Genomic DNA, 25,247 nt, shown 5'->3' on the forward strand with positions numbered 1-25,247 from the left:
TTTTTTCTTTTAAATGAACCTCTTTGTGACTTGGGCTTTGGATCAGCTACATTTTGACTATGTATCTTTTATATTTCAGGTAAAAAAAAACCTGTATGGCCACTGACTACTTCACAATTACAGTATATTGCCAAATTTAAAGAACTGATTTGTGGCTTGTGGTTTATAAATGGACATCATGTGATCTTGAAGTTGAAAGCCTGACCAGAAGAATTCTATGTGAAAAAGTGTCTTCAAAATTAATGACAACAATCCTATTGCTTGAGTCAAAGGGTGAGTCTTTACTCAAGCAGTGGCTAAACCTTAGAGAAATAGAAATACCAGCCAAACAGCCTCTGAAATCACATCCTTTCATCTTAAAATAGGAAGGGCACATTGGAGAATGTAGTTATTGATTGATATACAAAAATGATGTGTAGGTCATGGTTGGAATATTTGTGATCATAGATTTTCTCAATCAGAGCTGACTTGCTGTTAAGCAACAACACCACCAACAGCCCTTACTACAGAAGGGGGTCGGGTCAGAGTTCCTATGGCGTCTCTGGGTCGACCCCTCAGGTTCACACGTCGCATGCGATGCTACATTTTCGGCTTTTGCATCAACGTCTTCCTTGTATGCAACATCTTGGTTCACCAGACATGGACCAAGTGGAACAGTGCTCTCGTCGAGAAGCCCGATAGTTGGTCACGAACTGCCGGCAAGGGTTCTGCACAGAAAACCCAGGGAGATAATGAATACCGTGTGTTGGTCAGCCGTTTCCGAAAGCTGATGGAGAACGCTGTAGAATCGAGCAATTTTTCATCTAGCGAAAACGATGAATCGCTCGAGTTGATCAGCAATGCTGAGAATGGAACACTTCGTTTCAAGAACCGGAGCAGCGAACAACTTTTCAACTGTCAGGATATCGAGAACATAACTGACAAACACTACATCGGATCGGGCTGGACAAAGGCTGTGTATAGCGGAGTTATATCGTCCAAGAAAGTTGCAATGAAGACTGTCGACATTGGAGGGCAAGATGTGACCAACTGTGTGAAATGGGGTCAGACTCTTGCAGAATGTTATTACAGAGCTGCACAGAAAATTGTCAAAGAAATTGTTCTCCTGCAGGAATTGGAACACCAGAATCTCGTTAAGGTAATCGAAACTTTATTATCATTACTTGGATTATAATTTTTCAAGGGTGGTAGATTGGTACAGTTGGTAGTGTGTTGGACAGTGTTTAGTGACACTTTTTTTTTTTACATTCTGTGTTCAAATCACACCAAGGCTAACTTGGCTTTTCATCCATCCAGGGTCAGTCAATAAGATAAGTAACAGTCAAGTACTGGAATCAATACAACTAATTGATTGACCCTTCTCCTTAATTGTGTGACCTTGTGCCAGTTAGAAATCAATATGATTATAAATTTTTTAACCTGATTGACATCTGTGTTCGAATCTTGTTGAAGCTTACATTGCCTTCCATCCTTCCTGGGTCGATAAGATGAATACCAGACAAATACTGAGACCGATTACAATTGACTAACCCTTGTACCTATGTTAGAAATCAATACACACATAAATTTTTAACCCATTGACTTCTGTGTTCAAATCCCAACAAGGTCTACCTTTGCTTTTCGTCCTTGCAGGGTCAATAACATAAGTACCAGACAAATACTAGTATCAATACAATTAATTGACTATTTCTTCTTTCTAATTGTATGGCCTTGTGCTTATTTTATGTCTCAGTCATCGTCATCATCATCATCATCGTTTAACGTCCGCTTTCCATGCTAGCATGGGTTGGACGATTTGACTGAGGACTGGTGAAACCAGATGGCAACACCAGGCTCCAATCTGATTCAGTATGATTATAATTTCTCAACTTATTGACTTCTGAAAGATTGGTTTCAGTATTCGCATCAGGGGTTACTCTCTTTTACTCTTTTACTTGTTTCAGTCATTTGACTGTGGCCATGCTGGAGCACTGCCTTTTAGTCGAGCAAATCAACCTAAGGACTTATTCTTTGGAAGCCTAGTACTTATTCTATCGGTCTCTCTTTTGCCGAACCGCTGAGTTACGGGGACGTAAACATACCAGCATCGGTTGTCAAACGATGTTGGGGGGACAAACACAGACACACAAACATATACACACACATACATACATATATATATATATATATATATATATACATACATATATACGACGGGGTTCTTTCAGTTTCCGTCTACCAAATCCACTCACAAGGCTTTGGTCGGCCCGAGGCTATAGTAGAAGACACTTGCCCAAGGTGCCTCGCAGTGGGACTGAACCCGGAACCATGTGGTTGGTAAGCAAGCTACTTACCATACAGCCACTCCTACGTCATTTTTTTTTTTTTTGGCCTATGGACGCTTTTGATTACTGTTTTATTCTGGTGGACCCCAACAGCCATTCAATATTTACACCAACTTGTATCTATTGTTATGGGAGAATCCTGAACACCCCCATGTGACTGCAGGTGGACTAACCAATTGCAATAGATAAAGACTGAGTGAACTGTCAGTGGTAGGGGTTGACAGTGTTAGTTCATCCGTGTTGGTTTACCATGTTAGCTCTATGTGTGTTGGTTTAACAGTCGCTAGTTGAACAGTGAATACTGAGTATTGTACCAACGTTTGAATAGTACGGAGTGCATTCTGTGTTAACATATATTTCTGTGATGGGTTATTTTTAGATAGTTACAACCAACTTTTTATTTGTGTAATACCATTTTACACCAGACGTGTATTGTTGTTGTTGGCACTCTGTTGCTTACGACGTCGAGGTTTCCAGTTGATCCGATCAACGGAACAGCCTGCTCGTGAAATTAACGTCCAAGTGGCTGTGCACTCCACAGACACGTGTACCCTTAACGTAGTTCTCAGGGATATTCAGCGTGACACAGTGTGACAAGGCTGGCCCTTTGAATTACAGGTACAACAGAAACAAGAAGAAAGAGTGAGAGAAAGTTATGGTGAAAGAATACAGCAGGGTTCGCCACCATCCCCTACCAGAACCGCGTGGAGCTTTAGGTGTTTTTCGCTCAATAAACACTCACAACGCCTGGTCTGGGAATCGAAACTGCGATCCTATGACCGCGTGTCCGCTGCCCTAACCACTGGGTCATTGCGCCTCCACACCAGATGTGTGTACCCATGTCATAACACCCTATCTATGCTTGCTTGTAACTACATAGACAACAAAAACAATTAGAAATATGGTACATGCTACCAACTGTAGTCACTTGCATGTGGGGGTTGTATGTAGTTAATTTAATGCTTGCTGCATGTTTACTGATTTTACCATATTCTTTGTTTCAATAGCAGTGTGTTGACGGTTTCCATTTTCTTTCAGGTATTGGGTTACTGCATCCCTGAAGAACAGTACAACGGTGATGATGTTACTTTGGTGTCTTTAATTACAGAGCTGGGTGACACTATAGATCTGATCAAACTGCTGCCTATGAGCTGGGAAGAAAGACTACGAGTAAGTATTATCCATCTGCTGGGATCTTGCATTGTAAATGTACAAATGTTCCTAAAAGCCTTTTAAAGGATATTTGTTGCTTCATTCAAAAATTTCTATGGGGTATAATGAATGTGAAGTTAAGGGGCTAGTTTTAATGACTACATGTTAATTTATATAGGGAAGCTAAATTTTAGGGATCTGTTTAGAACTTTGCTTGATGTGGTATCAAAAAGGGTAAACCCTTTTGATACCACATGGGTTGGACGGTTTGACTGAGGACTGGCAAGCCAGGAGGCTGCACCAGGCTCCAATCTGATCTAGCATCGACCACACTTGAATGGTGCTTTTCACATGCCACCGGCACGGGAGCTACTCAGGCGGCACTGGCACCAACCATGCTCAAATGGTGCTTTTTATGTGCCACTGACACTGGCATCAGCCACACACAAATGGTGCTTCTTGTGTGCCACCGGAACGGGTACCAGTCAGGCAGCACTGGCATTGGCCATGACTACGATTTCACTTGACTCAACAGGTCTTCTCAAGCACAACATATTGCCCAACAATTGAAGGGTACTTTTGAACGGACCGGTTATGCGACACTGGCATTAGCCATGGCTACGTTCTCATTTGGCTTGCCGGGTCTTCTCAAACATAGCATATCTCCAGACGTCTTGGTCGCTTGTCATTGCCTCTGTGAGGCCCAACATTCGAAGGTCATGCTTCACCACCTCGTCTCATGTCTTCCTGGATCTACCTCTTCCACAGGTTCCCGCCACTATTAGAGTGCAGCATTCCTTCACACAGCTTCCCCCATCCATACACAACACATGACCATACCAGTGCAATCGTCTCTCTTGCACATCACATCTGATGCTTCTTATGTCCAACTTTTCTCTCGGAGCACTTACACTCTGTCGTGTATGCACACTGACATTTCTTTCAAGCCTGCGCATGTCTCAGCAGTTACAGCCCATACTTCACTGCCATGTAGCATGGCTGTTCGCACACATGCATCGTGCAGTCTACCTTTCACTCTGAGTGAGAGGCCCTTTGTTACCAGCAGCGGTAGGAGCTCTCTGAACTTTGCTCAGGCTTTTCTTTATTAAAACCTGCAATCAGAATTTTATATTAATTTATGTCCCAAACATCATCATTTAATGTCTGCTTTCCATGCTGGCATGGGTTGGACGGTTTAACAAGAGCTGCCCTTTCTCCAATTGTCTGTTTTTGCATAGTTTCTATGGCCGGATGCCCTTCCTAACACGAACCACTTTACAGAGTATACTGGGTGCTTTTACGCAGCTTTTCAGGCTGAGAAGAAAAAAAAAAATTGTCAAAGTATCGGTCACTCTCCGACAGGTTATATGGTCGAACCTGTGGCAGTTGAGACCCCCTCTTGGTGTTCTTGGGTGCTGGACCATATCCCTACTCACTGCTATCAGGGCAGAGATTGCTGTCCACAAGTACTAATCCCTTGCTGTCTTCCTGGGCAACAATTTTTTCCATTTTGTCTTCTGGTGCCATGAGAAATGTTTCTATATCATGAGAGGTAAGATTCTCCATTAATCCTAACAGATTTTGGTATTAACATCTCTCAGATAAAGAAAAGCCAACAAACAAACAAACAAACAAAACTAGTTCCAGTGGTAGTCAATTGTAGCTGTGATACCTGTTGTTGGTTAACTCCTCCCTCTGGTCAGCCTTGATCCAGCAGACCTATTTATCAAAGGCATTCCAGCCATGACCATCTCTTATTATTGTATGTCTGTCTAGGATTTCATTCCCCAGTGTGCATTTACTTTCGTTTTTTTTTTTTAAAGTAAAGTGTGGTTTGAGGGAAATTTTGGCTACACTGTCTAGCAGGCTTGTACAACCATTTATAAGGCAGGCTCTCACATTGACTCCTGGGTGACATTGGACCTAATTTGTTATGGCAGGACTTGTAACTGACAAGTGAGTCAACAGACTGCTGTGTGTGTGTGTGTGTGTGTGAGAACAGCTGTGCGTTTGGGGAAATGTGAGCATCTGTGTATGTATGAATGTAATTAAATGTGTAAAGCTAAATTCTCATGATTGTGTATGGTTGTGTGATTAGATATATAAAGACATGTTTATGTGTAGGTTGGGTGTGTGTGTATACATACGCACACATACATATAAATGTGTAAAGAAATGGCCCCTTGGAAAATGGATGTTAAATAATGATGATATATGTCTGTGTGTATGTGAGTGTTTACTTATATATGTGTGTGTGTTCACTTATATATATGTGTGTGTGTATGTATATAATTAGATGTGTAAAGATAAATATTTGTATGCCTGTGCAAATATATATAATTAAATGACTGAAAATAAATGTTTGTGGTTATATCTGTGTGTGTGTGTTAATTTGATGTGTTAAGGTTAGGATAGTTTGTGCTGATGTGGAGTGTGTGCGCAAGACATGTTTTAAGACATGCATGAGTGTGTGTATGTGTGTCTGTGTGTCATATTAGTGGAAACGTGTAGTTCATGGAAGTAATTGTGTGTGAAATCCCGCAACACCTCATGTGGTGTGTAAATGTAATTTGAGGTGTCTGGAGAAATTTGTGTGTATGTAATGTGTGTGTGTTTGTTGTGTTAGTGTGTAGATGTGTGTTTGTTCATTGTATTAGAGAGTGTGTGTGTGTGTGTGTGTGTCTGACATCTTGAATTAGATGAGATAAGATCCAGCCTGCTTGTTTTCTGTGTAGTTGGAGATGGGATAATAGGATTGGTGTAGTTAGTTGTCTGGGTACTGAGGGTGGCTGTGAGAGTTAATTCATAGTGGTGGTGGTGGTGGTGGTGGTGGTGGTTGGTGGTTGGTGGTGGTGGTGGTGGTGGTGGTGGTAGCAGTGGTGGTAGTGTCAGCAGTGGTGGTGGTTTGTGGTAGTATAAAGTTGTACTTATTGCCAGATATGTGTGATGGGGAGAAGGAGGAGGAGGAGGGGAGGAGAGAAATTGGGGGAGGTGGGGATTTGTGACATTGTTAGTTTTTGTCAGGATGATGATGAGTGTGAAATAATTGAAGTAAGAGACAGTAAGAAGCAGTGAGGAGCAGTGAGAGGATGGACCGTAGGAGTGTGTGTGTAAGTGTATGTGTGCGTGTGTGTGTGTGTGTGTGTTTACACAAAGGAGAGGAAGTTACTTCTTGACAGCATGCCGAGCATTCAGCACATATATGAATGAATGGTTATGTGGCTGTGTGTGCATGCTACACTTGCATATGGTTGTTGTGTGTGTGTATGTGTATATATTATATATACATATATATATCTTCATCTTCATCTTCATCATCATTGTTTAATGTGAGAACACTGCACCATGCTTTACTGTCTGTTTTGGCATGGTTTTTACAGCTGGATGCTCTTCCTATCACCAACCACTCCATGGAGTGCGTTTTTACATGGCACCAGCACTGACAGGGTCACCAAGTAACCTGCAAGACAAACATCCTTTGAGAGGGGAGGGGGCATCAGAGGAGGTGATCTTGTGCCATACATTATATATATATATATATATATATATATATGCATAGGCGTAGGTGGTGGTGGTTATTGTTTTTGTTCTTGGTAGCAGTGATGGTAGTGTGTGTGTGTGTGTATGTATGTATGTATGTACTTATGTGTCTCCCCAGCATCGCTTGATAACCGATGCTGGTGTGTTTACATCCCCATAACTTAGCAGTTTGGCAAAAGAGACTGATAGAATAAGTACTAGGCTTACAAAGAATAAGTCCTGGGGTCAATTTGCATGGCCACAGTCAAATGACTGAAACAAGTAAAAGAATAATACACACACACACACACACACACACACACACACACACACACACACACACACACACATCATAATCATTCGTCTTCTGTGCTGGCATGGATTTGGACAGTTTGACTGGGACCAGGCCCCAGTCAGGCGGTACTGGCAACAGCCATGCTCAAAATGGTGTATTTTATGTGCCACCTGCACAGGAGCCAGTCCGGCGGCACTGCCAATGACCTCACTCGAATGTCTTTTCACATACCACCGGCACAAGTGCCAGGAAGGCGACGCTGGTAACGATTACGCAGGCAACGCTGATCTTCAAGTTTTTAAATTTTTAATTAAAATCCTTTTTGTGAAATCTAAGTTTAAAATACAGACAGTCCAAATTTTGTGCTTAAATCCCAGGAATAGGCCATTAAATGTGTTTATGAAGAGAAAGATATTTAAAAGCATCAATACATCAGAGTGACAAAGAAACGAGGAGGATGTCAGGTGGTTGGGAGATGTGCTAAAAAGAGCAGCTAAATATCCATTAAATCACACACCAAAAATTGTTTAATGGCGGTGGGGTATTGTATAATTCTTTTACTTGTTTCAGTCATTTGACTGTGGCCATGCTGGAGCACTGCCTTTAGTCGAGTAAATCGACCCCAGTACTTATTCTATCGGTCTCTTTTTGCCGCACCGCTAAGTTACAGGGACGTAAACACACCAGCATCGGTCCTCAAGCAATGTTGGGGGGGACAAACACAGACACACATACACACAAACATATATATATATACATATATACGACAGGCTTCTTTCAGTTTCCGTCTGCCAAATCCACTCACAAGGCTTTGGTCAGCCCGAGGCTATAGAAGAAGACACTTGCCCAAGGTGCCACGCAGTGGGAATGAACCCGGAACCATGTGGTTGGTAAGCAAGCTACTTACCACACAACTACTCCGTAGAACAAAAATTTGTAAAAACTTTCTGAAAATCCCCAAAAGTTAAAAAGTTATGAGGGGATTATTATAGGGTGCTTACAACAGAATTCTTCCCTCAGAACCCCTCCCCCATTCCTAATTATGCCAGTTAGGTAGCAAAACCTATAAACTACTTTTATGGAGCGCTCTGAGCATTTGAAAAAAATATTTTGTGTTTGCACTTCGTCGCTAACTGCTCTCAGCTGCATCTACCACATGCATAGTTCTTCATACTCAGCTTGTTTGTTTGTGATCCCATTTCTATTTCTTGTGCACCCATAGTGATGTGGTGGTGGTAGTGGCGATGGTGGTAGTAGTGGTAATAGTAACAGCAGCAGCAGTGGTGGTAGACAAACGTTCCTACCTTTTCGGACAAAACCTTTTGTAACCTTCGTCCTGTCTTTGTCCTTACATCTTTCTAATTGATATTAGCCCTTGTGGCCAATAAAACAAATCAATTATTATTATTATTATTATCATTATTATTATTATTGTTAAGGCAGCGAGCTGGCAGAACCGTTAGTGCGTCGGGTGAAATGCTTAATGGTATTTCGCCCGTCGCTACGTTCTGAGTTAAAATCCCTCCGAGGTTGACTTTGCCTTTCATCCTTTCGGGGTCGATTAAATAAGTACCAGTTATGCACTGCAGTCATTTACATCGACTTAATCCCCTCCCCTAAGCTGCCCTTGTGACAAAAATTTGAAATAATAATAATAATAATAATTATTATTATTATTATTATTATTATTATTATTATTATTATTATTAAGGCAGCTAGCTGGCAGAATCGTTAGTGCACTGGACAAAATACTTAGCGGTATTTCACACTGCAGCCAATGTAATTGCTTTGTCCCCTCCTCCGAAATTGCTGGCCTTGTGCCAAAATTTGAAACCCTTATCATTATTATTAGCAATAGTATTGGCAGTAGTGAAGGCACATGGCACAGAGGTTAGTGCGTCCAGCTTCCGATCATGAGGTTGTGAGTTCGAATCCCGGACCAGGCTGCGTGTTGTGTTCTTGAGCAAGACACTTTATTCCACGTCGATCCAGTTCACTCAGCTGTAGAAATGAGTTGCGACGTCCCAGGTGCCAAGCTGAATCGGCCCCTTTGCCTTTCCCTTGGATAACACTGGTGGCGTAGAGGTGGGTATGCATGGGCGACTGCTGGTCTCCCATAAAACAACCTTGCCCGGACTTGTGCCTGGGAGGGGAACTTTCCAGGTGCAATCCCATGGTCAGTCATGACCGAAGGGGGTCTCAGCAGCAGTAGCTTGCTTGTATTCTTTCACTTGTTTCAGTCACTTGACTGTGGCCATGTTGGAGCACCGCCTTTAGTCAAACAAATCGACACCAGGACTTATTCTTTGGAAGCCTAGTACTTATTCTATCGGTCTCTTTTGCCGAACCTCTAAGTTACGAGGACACAAACACATCAGCATCGGTTGTCAAGCGATGTTGGGGGGGGGGACAAACACAGACACACACACACACATATATATACGACGGGCTTCTTTCAGTTTCCGTCTACCAAATCCACTCACAAGGCTTTGGTCGGCCCAAGGCTCTAGTGAAAGACACTTGCCCAAGGTGCCATGCAGTGGGTCTGAACCCGGAACCATGTGGTTGGTAAGCAAGCTACTTACCACACAGCCACTCCTACGCCTATTATTCATTTGTCTTCACTTTTTTGTATATTCTGGCTACTCTTCAAACTACAAGACACTCAGTTCTATATTTACGAGATGAGGAATTATGTGCATTATTTACATTTTTTTGTTTTTTCCTTCTAAGCGCCGTAAAGGCCATATTTAGTCAATATTTTATGAGCTGTTGTTTATATATTTATTTATAATTTCATTTGTATTTGTTTTTGCTTAAATAAAGGCTTACTTTTCAAATTTCTCAGCACTTTAAACAAAACCAAAAATATTTTGCATGTGTGTGTTTGGGTCTGGGTCGGATCAGACTTCTCCACCACCACCACCACCCCTTTGCCTTAATTCTCCTTCCACCCGCCCACCCCTTCCCTATTACTCCACCTCTGCTTGTCAGCCTAGATGCCAGGCAGATAAGTGGGTGAAGTCCTGGGGGAGTTAGGGGACTTACTGAGGTGATGTGGGTTTAAGAGTGTGTGTGTGTGTGTGTTTGTGTGTGTTGGCAGGAGAATGTTTATTATATGTGTCAGTGGCAGGAGTATGTATGTGTGTGTGTGTGTGTGTGTGTGTGTGTGTGAAAACACCAGAAAAGCTCCAAGGGAGAGGAAAGCTTAGTGTGAAATAAATTTACTTGCCAAAATAAATTATATTTTTGAGCTAAAAAACAAAAACAATAAAAACGTCATTCTTTCATCACCACCACCACCACCATGTCATTACCACCACTGCCATCACCATCCTCCACCATCTGTCCCAACAGTCATATGTAAGTGTTTGTGTAGGGGGTTGTCAGAAGTGGGAAGGAAGAGATGATAGGGTTAAGGGTAAGAGGGTAGTGCCAAAATGAAATAAAAAAATATTGAGGTGGGGGCTGCGGGATGGGGAGCCCATTTCTTCTCTCTCCACTGGGGCTAGTCATTCTCTCTTCTGTAAACACCAGTTGAAGGGTAGGGTGCAGAATGGGGAATAAGCTGTATGTTATTTACTTGTTTTTAGGGGCTTTCACTACTCTAAACCAGACAAAAACTCCCACCCCTATATCTATGTATATGTAATACACTCATACAGCATTGGTGCACGCACACACTCACAGATACACACACATACACTTGTGTGTGGAGGCCTTCCTGTATTGGATGTGTATATATATATATATATTCTTTTACTTGTTTCAGTCATTTGGCTGTGGCCATGCTGGTGCACCGCCTTCAGGGTTTTTAGGCGAACAAATCGACCCCAGGACATTTTTTTCATAAAGCACTAATACTTATTTTGTAGGTCCCTTTTGCCAAACCACTAAGTTACAAGAGATGTAAACACACCAACATTGGTTGTCAAGCGAAGGTGAGGGGCACAAATATAGGCACAAAGATACACACACACACACACACACATATGACAGGCTTCTTTAAGTTTCCATCTACTGAATCCACTCACAAAGCTTTTGTTTTCCCAAGGCTATAGTAGAAGACACTTGCCTAAGGTGTCACACAGTGGGACCAAACCTGGAACCATGTGGTTTGGAAGCAAGCTTCTTACCACACAGCCACACATGCGCATATATATAAAATATTTTGTCTTACTTTATTTCACTCATTAGACTATGGCTATGCTGGGGCACCACCTTGAAGAATTTTAGGGGAGCAAATTAACCCCAGTACTTATTTTTTTTGTAAGCCTGATACTTATTCTGTCATTTTCTTTTGCTAAACCGCTAAGTTGCAGGAACATAAACAAACCAACACTGGTATATAAAGCAGTGCTAGGAGATGACAATCCCAAAAACACAAACACATACATATATATGGTATGGGCTTCTTTCAGTTTCCATCTACCAAATGTACTCATACACTGTGTATCTAGTAAAAGAAGTAATCCTGCTGTATGATAACATATGGTAGTCGAAGAGAAGTTTTGAGATGCATATTATAAGGTTATTATATATTGTATATAAACGGAAACAGAAGATATATTCAGCGCTAGTCTTTATTCTGTACGAAAATCGTTTCAACCCATCCTGCAACTGTGCGTTATGGGTAGGATTTTGTGCATCAAATTGTGTTGTATCAGCCCTGTGCAGTTTGTGTCACATCAGGTACAAGCATAAAGAAGGGGGATGTCCTGCAAGATATACTGAGGTGTACTCGGCATGTTGTTCTTGTCCACTGTATTTTGGTTATATACCCCCCCCCCCTTTTACCCGCTCCCATTTATTGCACTTGGTATAACACTAGTGTAGCAATAATTGGGTACCCTCCCAGCAGTATATTGGATAGATACTATCCCTTAGTGGGTTGAACCCTCAACCCCTAACTCTCTCGCATTATATATATATATATATATATCATCATCATCATCATCATTTAACATCTGCTTTCCATGCTAACATGGGTTGGATGATTTGACTGGGGACTGGTGAACCAGATGGCAACACCAGACTCCAATCTGATCTGGCAGAGTTTCTACAGCTGGATGCTCTTCCTAACGCCAACCACTCCGAGAGTGTAGTGGGTGCTTTTACGTGCCACAGGCACGAGGGCCAGTCTGGCGGCACTGGATATATATATTCTTTTACTCTTTTATTTATTTCAGTCATAGTCGTTAGACTGTGGCCATGCTGGGGCTCGGCCTCAGATAAAAGAAGGTTGATAAAATGGGTTAATCCATGCTATTATTTGTTCTTCCTGTTACTGGTCATACTCATTCTTCACAGCATTTGTATTTGTGTACCATTTCTCCTTTTTTTGTTTTGTTTTCCTGTCCTTGTTTTCTCATACATTTTAACTGGAAAATTTAGGATGCAGTTTATATATGAGGTAAAGCTGATATCAAGTTTGAATATGAAGGGAAAAAATTTTGAACCAGTATTGAACACCAAGTTAGGGGTACAACTTATACATGAGAAATTACAGTGCATGTGTGTGTGTTTTGATATAAAGACATTTGTTAATGTTGTTATTAATATTTGGTCAAATTTTCTAACTGTATGACAGATTGAAGGTATGTGTATATGGTGACCATCAAACCTTCCTACCTGCCTACATACCAATCAACCCTTTGTTACATTTTACCTTTCCATTGCACTTTCCTGTTTTCTTCCTTCCATGATGTCTTACCCATTTCCTCTCTACACAGATCTCATACGACCTCACTTCACTGATTCATTTCTTCGCTCACTCCCCTCACGGTCCCGTAGTCATGAACGACTTCCGACACCAACAGTTTGTCCTTGTCAATGGAATGTTAAAGCTTACCGATGTCGATGACACTGGAATCGGTGACCCACACTGTTCCACACAGGCCGACTGCAATCTCCATTTCTCACCTTCAGAATTCCATGCCAAGTTAGTGATACTTTCAAAACATTTTTCTTTCTTTGAACTTTCATTCTTTAACCCTTTTGCATTCAGATTACTCTGTCAAATGTAACGCTTCTTCATTTAACCCTTTAGTGTTTGCATTATTCTGCCAAAATTAATGCTTTTTTATCTACATCGTTTTGAACTAATCATGCATTATCTTGTAGCTATGAGATTTTGATGAGGTAGCTATTAATTTTTAAAACGATATTGTAGGGTTGGTGTGAGAGAATACTTTTGGCCAGGTATGGCCGGTTTAAATGGTAAAAGGTTAACATTGTTTTGAATTAATCCTGTGTTGTTTTGTAGCTTCAAGATTTCACTGATGTGATTGTTTATTTTTAGAATGACATTGTAGGGTGTGTTTGAGAGGCCAGATGTGGCCAGTTTGTATATAAAATAAGTAGAGTATTTAGACCAGTGAGGTTACCATGTAACTTGCAAATCCACTTAGTGAATATTTTGTAGTTACTAAGTTGGCAACCTGGCTGAATCGTTAGCATGCTGGGCAAAATGCACAGCGGCATTTCCTCCATCTGTACATTCTGAGTTCAAACTCCACCAGGTTCAACTTCACCTTTCATCCTTTTAGCGCTCATAAAAATAAACACCAGTTGAAGACTGGGGTTAATTTAATCAACTTGACCCCTTCTATCAAACCTGCTAGACTTGTGCCAGAATTTGAAATCAGTGTTTTGTGCTTATTAATTACTGACAAATGTTGTTGTTGGCACTCTGTCGCTTATGATGTGCTTGTAGGCTGTTCCAGTTGATCCGATCAACGGAACAGCCTGCTCGTGAAATTAACGTCCAAGTGGCTGAGCACTCCACAGACACGTGTACCCTTAATGTAGTTCTCGGGAATATTCAGCGTGACACAGTGTGACAAGGCTGGCCCCTTTGAAATACAGGCACAACAGAAAGAGGAAGAAAGAGCAAGAGAAAGTTGTGGTGAAAGAGTACAGCAGGGTTCGCCACCATCCCCTGCTGGAGCCTCGTGGAGCTTTAGGTGTTTTCGCTCAATAAACACTCACAATGCCCGGTCTGGGAATCGAACCGCAATCCTATGACCGGGAGTCCACTGCCCTAACCACTGGGCCATTGCGCCTCCACTACTGACAAATACCACCAGACATTTTCTCGAAATCTGCTGTGTCACCTTGTGTATTTTTAGTTCATCTTTTGTTTGTTCCCCTTTCAGAATCCCTTGTCAGAACGGTCATTGTGTCGGACTGAATGAAAAGAAAAATATCTTCAATGCTGGGCGCCATTTCATAATTTTTCGACTTCCATATGGTGCTCCACCATCCCTCCATCCTATTCTTTACGATGTGGTTTCTGGCTTTACCAACTTGACCATGAACGCCGACAGACTTCTAGAACAGATGCAAAAGGCTGTACACCTGTACAAAACTGGCCATTACCTGAACAGGACTGAACCTGTGAAGACTGGTGAGCATGTCACTTTGATTTCTTTTACTTGTTTCAGTCATTGGGCTGCGGTCATGCTGGGGCATCACCCTGAAGAGTTTAGTTGAACAAATCAACCCCAGTAATTATATTGAAAATTACTATTGGTCTCTTTTGCTAAACCACTAAGTTACTGGAATACAAACAAACCAACATTGGTTCTAAAGTAGTAGGTGAGGGAAAGACACAAAAACCAAGTCAAATATATATATATATATATATGTATCATCATCATCTTTATTTAACATCTATTGTCCATAGTGGCATGGGTTGGACTATTTGACCAGAGCTGGCAAGCTGAGGGGCTGCACCAGACTCCAGTCTGATTTGGAAGGTTTCTACAGCTGGATGCCCTTCCTAATATGCCAACCACTCTGAGAGTGTCATGGGTGCTTTTATGTACCAGTTGCATGGCATCAGTATCTACCATGGCTACGATTTCCCATGGCTTGATGGATCTTCTCAAGCACAAAGGTCTCATCACACACTTTCCATCTACCAAATTCACTTACAAGGCATTGGCTAGTCCATGACTAAAGTTGAAGACACTCACCTGGGGTGCTATGCAGTGGGATTGAACCCAGAACCACATGGTTTCGAAGCAAGCTTCTTAACCACATAGCTATGCCTGCGCCTAAAATGGACGAAGGTCTCTTTTTGTTAAGGATTGTATTTTGCTTAACCCCAAATTAACCCTCTTTGAGTAGGCCTGTGATCAAAGGTGTTCCAGTTATGGCCATCCCATCACTTTTTTTCTCGGGCTAAGTGTATCTAGTACTATATTATCTTAGGCAAAATATCTATGTTGTGTTGTTGTTGTCGTCACTTATTATTAAGTCAATGCTCATCAAACAGACCTATAATCCCCATGTTGCATTGTGTTCTTGAGAAAAAAATACTTCATTACACGTTGCTCCAGTCCACTCAGCTGGAAGAAAATGAGTAATCCTGTGACGGACTGGCGTCCCGTCCAGGTGGGAAATATATAGACGGGGAAATCAGGAAACCGGCCCTTGTGAGTCTATATCATCATCATCATCATCATCGTTTAACGTCCGCTTTCCATGCTAGCATGGGTTGGACGATTTGACTGAGGACTGGTGAAACCGGATGGCAACACCAGGCTCCAATCTAATTTGGCAGAGTTTCTACAGCTGGATGCCCTTCCTAACGCCATCTATATGATGGTCGATAATATTGTGGGTGTCTACCAAGTCAGTTACCAGACATCGGAGCTTTGTGTTCATATCCAGGGAAACAAGACATTCAATGTATGGTAGATGCCTGACTCCAGGTATTCGTTTGACCCTCTTTTGCCTCTTTACCCTTTAGACCAGGGGTTTTCAAACTTTTTGACTTGCGGACCCCCTTATATTTCAGGCTTTACCCCCTTATAAACGCTTATGAAATTTGTACATAAATATTTGCTTAAAATAACATATATTTTTACATTTATTTATTTAACAGTATTTAACAAATAGGTTTATTGTCAATTAAAAAATTTCGATTAAAAAACATATATAAAATCAAATTGCCCATAAAAAGTATTTGCTGTTCACGGGCCCCCGGTCTTGTCCTTGCGGACCACAGTTTGAAAACTCCTGCTTTAAACTTATAATCAAAGAAATTCCTTATTTACATTATTTACATTTGATGGATATTTGTCCTCATTTTGTTTGTTGTTAACACAATGTTTCAGCTGATATACCCTCCAGCCTTCATCAGGTGTCTTGGGGAAATTTCGAACCTGGGTTCTCATTCCTAAGGTATTTTTCGATGTTATTACTATTAATATTATTATTATTACTATTATTCAGGTCACTGCCTGGAATCGAACTCGGAATCTTGGGGTTAGCAGCCCATGCTGTTAACCACTACGCCATATACAACAAACAAGATGAGGACAAATATCCATCAAATGTAAATAATGTAAATAATGTACATAATTCCTCGTCTCTTAAATAAAGAACTGAAAGAAATTTCTGTCTTCATTTTTCTTTTACATTCCAATGTAGGAACCACATTATCTGCTGTAGTTTTCTCTTTTCTAGACAGAAGTAACACACGAAAAATACGTGACTGCTATTTCTAGCACTCCAAGTAGCTTCTTTCTCATTGGTTCATCTTATGTAGTGTATTTGTGATTGGTTATTTCAAACTGTTATGATAATTTTGGTGTTTTTGCTATGATTGTTGTTTAACACCAGGTCGGTCTTGGTTAAGTAGACATATGATCACAGACTTTCCAGCAATGGCCATCCTGTGCAGAGAATTTAGAACTGTGTTGTCCTATTTTGTAAGACACTAGGGGGTAATGTGAAGGCGCATGGCTCAGTGGTTAGAGCGTCGAGCTTACGATCGCAAGGTTGTGAGTTTGAATCCCGGACCGGGCTGCGAGTTGTGTTCTTGAGCAAGACACTTTATTTCACGTTGCTCCAGTTCACTCAGCTGTAGAAATGAGTTGCGACGTCACTGGTGCCAAGCTGTATCGGGGCCCCCTTTGCCTTTCCCTTGGTGGCGTGGAGAGGGGAGGCCGGTATGCATGGGCGAGTGCTGGTCTCCCATAAAACAACCTTGCCCGGACTTGTGCCTGGGAGGGTAACATTCTAGGTGCAATACCATGGTCAGTCATGACTGAAGGGGGTCTCTCACTAAGGGTGTAATATAAGGAAAATTTAGCTGCTATGTCTTGTTGGTTTGAGCAACTACATAAAAACTCTGTCATTAACTTGTATTTAGATGTTTTGTTGTTTTATGTAGAATACAAAGAATATCTTGAAAGTGATTTGCCCGGTAAATACGATTACAGATGTCGAGCTTCTATATCCGGAACGAGTTGCACTTTTACTGTGTTTGATCAGAAAGAGGCTGAAGATATCTGTGAAAGGGATCCAGAGTGTTTCGGATTTGTCATGACACAAGAAACTACGTGGACAGGTGAGTTTTTACATGTTTTTTTATGCCAGTTAAAATCAGCTGTTGAGCAAAACAAGATAATTATGAACTTATTGCTCAAGTGCACTACAATTAATCAGAAAAACTAAACAAAAGCGCATGAACAGTTTATAGAATATGCACAGGAAGTGAACCGTGAATGAGTCATTTAAAAAAAAAAGTTGGGGCGGACATCAGGTATACTGTTGGTGAATTTCAGGAAGCGCGGAAGTTTTGAAGGATGTAGTGTCCTGAGAGTTAACTACTGATCTGGGTAGTTTATTCCATGCTTCAGTAATTCTGAGTGTAAAAAAATGTTTCTGAAAGTCATGGGTGCTGTGTTTGCTTCTTGATTTTGTAAGCATGTCCACAAGTGTTAGACATATGGAATTCAAAAAGGTGTCCAAGGTTTTTGTTCAAAAGACGGTGGATAATATTGTGTGTGTCTATCAAGTCAGTTGCCAGACATTGGAGCTTTGTGTTCATATCCAGGGAAACAAGACATTCAGTGTTTGGTAGAAGCCTGACTGCAGGTAATCGTTTGGTTGCACACTTCTGAACAATTTCCAGGAGATTATGCTGAGTAAGATACATGTTCCAGACTGTTGATGTAAACTCTTAAGTGTGGATGTACTATAGCCATATACAGCTTTAAATAGATAGCAATGGTCTTACTGAGGGATGCTAAGACACCCTCAGCTTTCTTGGTGATATTCTCTACAGCTTCACTCACAGAGTGCATCACCCTCTTAGTTGTCTTTCTTGCAAAACTCAATCAGTTGAGAACTTCGTTCATTGAGCGTTCCACAAATGTTCTATGTCAGTGTTTCTCAACTATTTTCTCTTTATAGACCCCTTTGATTCTGCTTTTATTCGGGTGAACCCTGCTCCCTTTAGCCAATCAGTATTTTAAAAAATATTAATAGTTATCGCCAGGCTAACATGGCAGTCCAGAAAAATAGGAAGAATGCTGCTATTGATTAGCTCCAAGAGGCCATCGCCTCTAGCTAGCTATGTGACACACGAACCTGTGTTCCCTGCTTGAAGGTTATAATGGACACAAGTTCGTGTGTCACATAGCTAGCTAGAGGTGATGGCCTCTTGGAGCTAATCCACGGCAGCATTCATCCTATATTTTGGACTGCTATGTTGGCTTGGCGATAACTATTAATATCCAGTACCGCTGCCATTTAGAGATATTTAGAAATATTAATATTTCTATTTTAAAAAAAGATCTCATTATATTTTTATGATTGAATATTATTAGGAATTGTATAAAAAGTGTTAATCCTCTGCTTGTTTCACTGATAAGGCTGTGGCCAGGCCATGCTGGGGCACTGACTTGGAGAGCTTAATCAAACAAATTGACCCCAGTACAAAATTTTTTAGATTAAGTCTAATACTTAATCTATCAATCCATTTTTTTTTTTTGCTAAACCATCAAGTTATGGGGACATAAACAAACCAGCACTGGTTGTCAAGCGGTGGTGGTGGGAGCCAAATACAAAGCCACACACACACACGTATGACTGGCTTCTTCAGTTTCCATCTACCAAATTTATTTACTCGGCCCTGGTCAACCCGGGGTTATAGTAGGAGACACTTGCCTAAGGTGCCATGCAGTGGAACTGAATCCAGGACCATGTAAGTTTGGAAATAAAACCTCTTACCACACAGCCACACTTGCACCTATGCCAGTTCGTTTTATTTTGTAAATTTGTTTCATCCTTCATTTTCAATATTTTGTTGTTTTCAGGTCGGAAAATCGTCCATTTAAAGAATAACATGAGCATCCCGGTGCGAAATGCTGGTACAAATTTATACATGCGTCCCTCCTGAGACATTATCAGTCCTTTCAGTTCATTACACTTAAATGATGTCGAAAATGTCCTCTGACAATGGGGGATGAACGAACATTTGAAAAATCTCAATTCCCTCCGCTTTCCAATTTTGTAAATAATATATCAGAAAAAAAAAAAATTTAAAAGGAAGGCTTTCCACATCTAATTGCTTTGTCTGTGATTTACTTAAAACATGTGGTAAAACATGTGGCTGTTCTGGAATTTTGTTTCTGGACATAAACATATATACTCCTACACACACACACACACACACATGCATACATGTGCATACACATATTCATTTTCACATTGATTGAGTCCGTGGTTTAACTGGGTAGGCTTTATAATTTCACTCAACCTGCTAGAAATAACTGTTACGTTTACCTCAAATAAGACCCTCACTATCCTCCAACAAAAGCACATTGGTTAGATGATGCAATTAAGAAAACCCACTAGACAGTCATGGCTGGAAAGCTTTGTTCACAATATACACAACAGCCAAGGTGGCAGAATCATTAGCACGCCGGGAAAAAATGGTTAGCAGCATTTTGTCTTTACATTTTAAGTTGAAATTCCTCTGAGGTCAGCTTTGACTTTCATTCTTTTGGGGTCAATAAAATAAGTACCATTTGAGGGCTGGAGTTGATATAATCAACTTACCCCCTCCCCCAAATTTGCAGGCTTTGTGCCAAAATTTGAAACCAATATTTAAGTAAGTAGGCTGACAGAATCATCAGTGTTATTTCTTTACTACCCACAAGGGGCTACACACAGAGGGGACAAACAAGGACAGACAAACGGATTAAGTCGATTATATCGACCCCAGTGCGTAACTGGTACTTATTTAATCGACCCCGAAAGGATGAAAGGCAAAGTCGACCTCGGTGGAATTTGAACTCAGAATGTAGCGGTAGACGAAATACCGCTAAGCATTTCGCCCGGTGTGCTAACGTTTCTGCCAGCTCGCCACAGAATCATCAGTGTGCCAGGCGATATGCTTAGTGGCATTTCGTCTGTTTTTATGTTCCAAGTTCAAATTCTGCCAAAGTCGACTTTACTGTTCATCTTTTCAAGATCGACGAAAGACGTACCTCTTCCCCAAACTTGCTGCCCTCGTGCCAAAAGCTTGAGACAGCCCATAAGTTTGCATGCAGCCATCCTTATATTGAGAACACTGTACTTATCAACAGTTATATTAGCAGCAAACACCACTGAGAATGTGTGAAGTAATTTTAGAATATGCTATGATGGCAAGTGTTCCTCTAGCTTGCATCAGTTAAAAATATGGCTTTTGCGACCCTAGTTACCAAATACTTGCATGGAAACACTACATCACATCACACACACACACACATACACACATGCACAAACACCACACGCAAACACCTCATACTCCCCGACAATCCTATGTTTTTGTACAAACACACACATCATATACGTAAGCATATATATATATGTATATATCTATAAAATGTGTACCCAGACACATATAAAGACTATGTATGTGTGTTGTGCGTGTGTGTGTTTGGTATTGCATTTTAATATTACATGCGAGCAAATCTGTTGAGAACAAAGAGAATAAAAGAAATATATGAGTACGAGTGACGGATCTTCCAGAGTTGTGACAAAAAAATGTTGTGATCATCATCATCATCATCATCATCATCATCATTATTATTATTATTAAAGCAGCGAGTTGGCAGAATTGTTAGAACGCTGGACGAAATGCTTAGTGGTATTTCGCCCATTGCTACATTTTGAGTTCAAATTCCACCAAGGTTGACTTTGCCTTTTGTCCTTTCAGGGTCGATAAATTAAGTACCAGTGAAACACTGGGGTCGACGTAATCAACTAGTCCCCAACCACCTTCAAATTTCAGGCCTTATGCCTTTAGTAGAAAGAATTATTATTATCATTATTTAGGTGTCAAGCTGGCAGAATCGTTAACACATCAGGCAAAATACTTGGTGCCATTTCATCCATCCTCACATTCTGAGTTCAAATTCTGCTGAAGTTGACTTTGTCATCTTTTCGGGATCGATGAAATAAGTACCAGTTGAGTACTGGGATCGATGTAAGCGATTTATCTGCTTCCTGAAATTGCTGGCTTTGTGCCAAAATCTGAAACCATTATTATTATCATCATTAATGGTAATTAATAATAATAATGTTTCTGCAGTAAGCTGGCAGAAACATTAGAGCATTAGAAAACGGCTTTGCTGCTCTTTATGTTCTGAGTTCAAATCCTGCAGAGGTCAGCTTTGCTTTACTGGGTTGATAAAATAAAGTACTAGTCAATGTAATCAGCTTATCCCTTCCCCTCAAAATAGCTGGCCTTTGTGCTTAGCAGCATTTTATCCATCTCTACATTCTGAGCTCAAATTCCACTGAGGTAGGCTTTGCCTTTCATCCTTTCAGGGTCGATTAAATATAATACCAGTCAAATACTGAGGATCAATGTAATCAACTAGCGCCCCACCTCTCCCAAGCATTTAAGGCCTTGTGCCACCCTCCACCCCACCCCCACACCAACCGAAATTGCTGGCCTCGTTGCCAGAATTTGAAATTGTTATAATTATTATACTCCAGACAGACTAAATGCTTTTGAAGTACTACTTCTAGTTCTTTACATGCCGAGTTCAAATCGTACCAAGGTCAGCTCTGCCTTCTTTCATCATTTCAGCATTGATTAAAATAAAGTACTACTCAAGTACTGAGGTCATTGTAATTGACAACCCGACCCTTACTCACACACACACTCACTCTCTCTCTCTCTCTGAAACTTCAGGCCTTGTGCCTATATCAGAAACAATCATTATTATTATTATATTATAGTTTTTGTTTTTTTTTCTCAATATTTCTATTTTTTTGTCTTTTAAACCTGAATTCTGTCCATTTTGTCCAAACTGGACTCTTGTCTGTCATATCAGAATTAAATGTCATTAAAAATATATTAAATCTTCTTCTGGCTGTCTTATTATTTTTTTTTGTCTTTTGTTTATGGTGTTTCTTATATCTATATATCAGTGTGTGTGTGTGTGTGTATTTTTACAAGGAAAAACTTGATAGTGGCTTCAACGTTTCACCATGTGCTGATTCTGTCACACTTCTACATGAAGCCAGACACTGTGAAACTCAACCTCAGAGTTAACTTAGTTCTTATGAAAATATAGTTGATATTTCATTTCAATATATTGAATAACCCGTGAGGTAATGTTTAATGGTAAATGTATAATTGCCCATAAAAACACACACATGCAGACATACATACATATATATATACACACACATATATATATATATATAAGTGTGGATGTAGCTTAATTTCTGTATTACAAGATTTTTTTACATTTCGCATTGTAAGTAATTTATTAAACATAGTAATATAAATTATCTTTACATGATTTAAGTTACGAAACAATTTGTTATATTTGAATTTTATTATTGTTAAATAAATTTTCGTCATACCATCCTTGTCATTTATGACTATATATTTAAGAAAGAGAGATAACAAAGAAATAAATGATTATCTTAGGAACTTAAAGCTGTGTCTGCTAGAAGATGTAGTGGACTCCTAGGTGAGTGCCTGAATAATATCTTGTAGCTTTTGGGAAAAAATTACATTTGTGCATATATACATACATATATATATATGGGCCTCACCGAGGCGATGACTACTGACCGAGACCTTTGGAAATGTGCTGTGCGTGAGAAGACCCGGCAAGCCAAGTGAGATCGTTGCCAGTGCCCCTGGACTGGCTCTTGTGCAGGTGGCACATAAGATGTACCATCTTGAGCGTGACCATTGCCAGTACCGCCTGACTGGCCTTTGTAGGGTTTTCGAGCGAGATCATTGCCAGTGCCCCTGGACTGGCTCTTGTGCGGGTGGCACATAAAAGACACCATTTCGAGCGTGGCCGTTTTCGTGCGGGTGACACGTAAAAGCACCCACTACACTCTCTGAGTGGTTGGTGTTAGGAAGGGCATCCAGCTGTAGAAACTCTGCCAAATTAGATTGGAGCCTGGTGTTGCCATCCGGTTTCACCAGTCCTCAATCAAATCGTCCAACCCATGCTAGCATGGAAAGCGGACGTTAAACGATGATGATGATGATGATGATCTCATCATCATTTAATGTCCGTTGTCCAGGCTGGTAAGCTGGAAGGCGGTATCAGACTCCAGTCTGAAATGGCATGGTTTTTCTACGGCTAGATGCCCTTCCTAACACCAACCACTCTTGAGAGTGTAATGGGTGTTTTTGCATACCAGTGTCTGCAATTTTGCTTGGCTTGATGAGTTTTCTGTCTGTATATATGTATGTATGATGGGCTTCGTTCAGTTTCCGTCTCCCAAGTCCACTCACAGAGCTTTAGTTGGCCCGATGCTATAGTGGAAGACATTTACCCAAGGTGCCATGCAATAGGACTGAATCTGAGATCATGTGATTGGGAAGCAAACTTCTTACCACACAGCCATGCCTGGCAACCACCCTCATCTTTCTCCTCTTCCCTCACCTCGTACCTCCAACCTTCTTTCTCTCCTCTTTTCACAAATGCTTCTAAACAGTAATAGTTGGGGGCGGTGGCAATGGTGGTGGTGGTAAGAGCAGAAAGAATATAATAAAGAACATTCTACAGTAAGATGTTATGGGATGGGGGTGGTGATGAGAACTGATGGGAATTGAACCAGTCTTGTGTGACAATTCTCTTTTGACCTTGATTACTATTTCAGAAGTTGGAGGAATTGTATTACAAAGCATTTAACATTTTGAAAACCTCTGTTCACATACACACACACAAACACACAACTAAATACACACACACAAACATACATATGTACACTTCACTTATATGTATTTGTATACGCTTACGCAATAAGTAAATTACATATGTGTGTGTGTGTATATGTGCCTATACATGCACATATACTGTTTACATGTGTATGTGTGTGTGTGAGCATGATTGTTTATAGTTTACATAAAAAAATATGTCTGTCTGCTTCTGTTTGTGTGTGTATGTATGTGTGTGTGTCTATGCACGCATAGATAAATGTATGAAGATAAAAATATACATACATGTTTACATGTGTGTGTTTATGCATGAACATGTCAGTAATGTGCATGTATATAATATATATATATATACACACACATGTACATGTATGTATATCTTTTACTTGTTTCAGTCATTAGACTGTGACCATCCTGGGACACTGTATATATATATATATATAATGTTTGTAGCTATATATATGTGCAATATGCAATAGTTTATTAATTATCCATTCTTAATCCAGCGTGCACACACACACAGCCACATACTAAAACCTATCCACATACAACACATTACATCCATCCACACTTTCACACACACAGTATAACTGACACACGCACACACAAGTATATTTCTCTTCTCTCTATATTTTCACACCCGTTCTTAATCGGATTTTTTTTTTTTTTGAGGGGAGTGTTTAGTACCCCCTGGCGTGTGATTCACACTTAAAACACCGCACTATTTACACAGGCCCTGCATGATTTGTTATGGCTCGTTAAATGCACAAGAGGTCCACCTGGTTTACAGGAAGGGGAGTGTTTTAGGAAATGTAGTAACGATGGGGCTTGAGAGAGCTTTGTATTCAAGATGGTGGTGATGGATTCAAAAGCTGGTACATGCATACTTCTTTCCCTTTTCTCTCCCCCTCTATTCCAGTCTATCTATCTATATCTGCGTGTGTGTGTATCATTAGCAGCATCTCTT

General features: G+C 40.6%; 1 protein-coding gene across 3 annotated transcripts; it reads left to right on the forward strand.

Annotated features, from left to right (window-relative positions):
• Positions 1-72: 72 nt before the first annotated feature.
• Positions 73-22,453, forward strand: LOC106882243 (extracellular tyrosine-protein kinase PKDCC). 3 transcript variants are annotated; one of them, XR_016244422.1, is made up of 7 exons: positions 80-1,138; positions 3,363-3,494; positions 13,023-13,231; positions 14,448-14,698; positions 16,534-16,645; positions 17,477-17,653; positions 19,407-22,453. XR_016244422.1 is itself a non-coding variant. In XM_014932851.3 (6 exons), exons 1-6 carry the CDS (start codon positions 533-535, stop codon positions 19,487-19,489), a joined length of 1,458 nt encoding a protein of 485 aa, XP_014788337.1. In that variant the 5' UTR covers positions 73-532; the 3' UTR covers positions 19,490-22,453. The 3 variants fall into 3 exon arrangements, 1 of the variants encoding a protein (XP_014788337.1); XR_016244421.1 differs by having other exon boundaries at positions 16,534-16,636; XM_014932851.3 differs by lacking the exon at positions 16,534-16,645 and having other exon boundaries at positions 73-1,138.
• The last annotated feature ends 2,794 nt before the right edge of the window (positions 22,454-25,247 follow it).

The sequence above is a fragment of the Octopus bimaculoides genome, chromosome 15, assembly GCF_046866305.1.
Source record: "Octopus bimaculoides isolate indiv1 chromosome 15, ASM4686630v1, whole genome shotgun sequence".
Lineage (NCBI taxonomy): Eukaryota > Metazoa > Mollusca > Cephalopoda > Octopoda > Octopodidae > Octopus > Octopus bimaculoides.

Excerpts from the sequence above, each read along its gene's own strand:
- LOC106882243 (XM_014932851.3), top strand. The coding sequence starts at position 533 with ATGGCGTCTCTGGGTCGACCCCTCAGGTTCACACGTCGCATGCGATGC. Across the intron at positions 14,699-17,476 it reads GACTGAACCTGTGAAGACTG|AATACAAAGAATATCTTGAA; the intron begins GTGAGCATGTCA and ends TGTTTTATGTAG. Across the intron at positions 17,654-19,406 it reads ACAAGAAACTACGTGGACAG|GTCGGAAAATCGTCCATTTA; the intron begins GTGAGTTTTTAC and ends TGTTGTTTTCAG.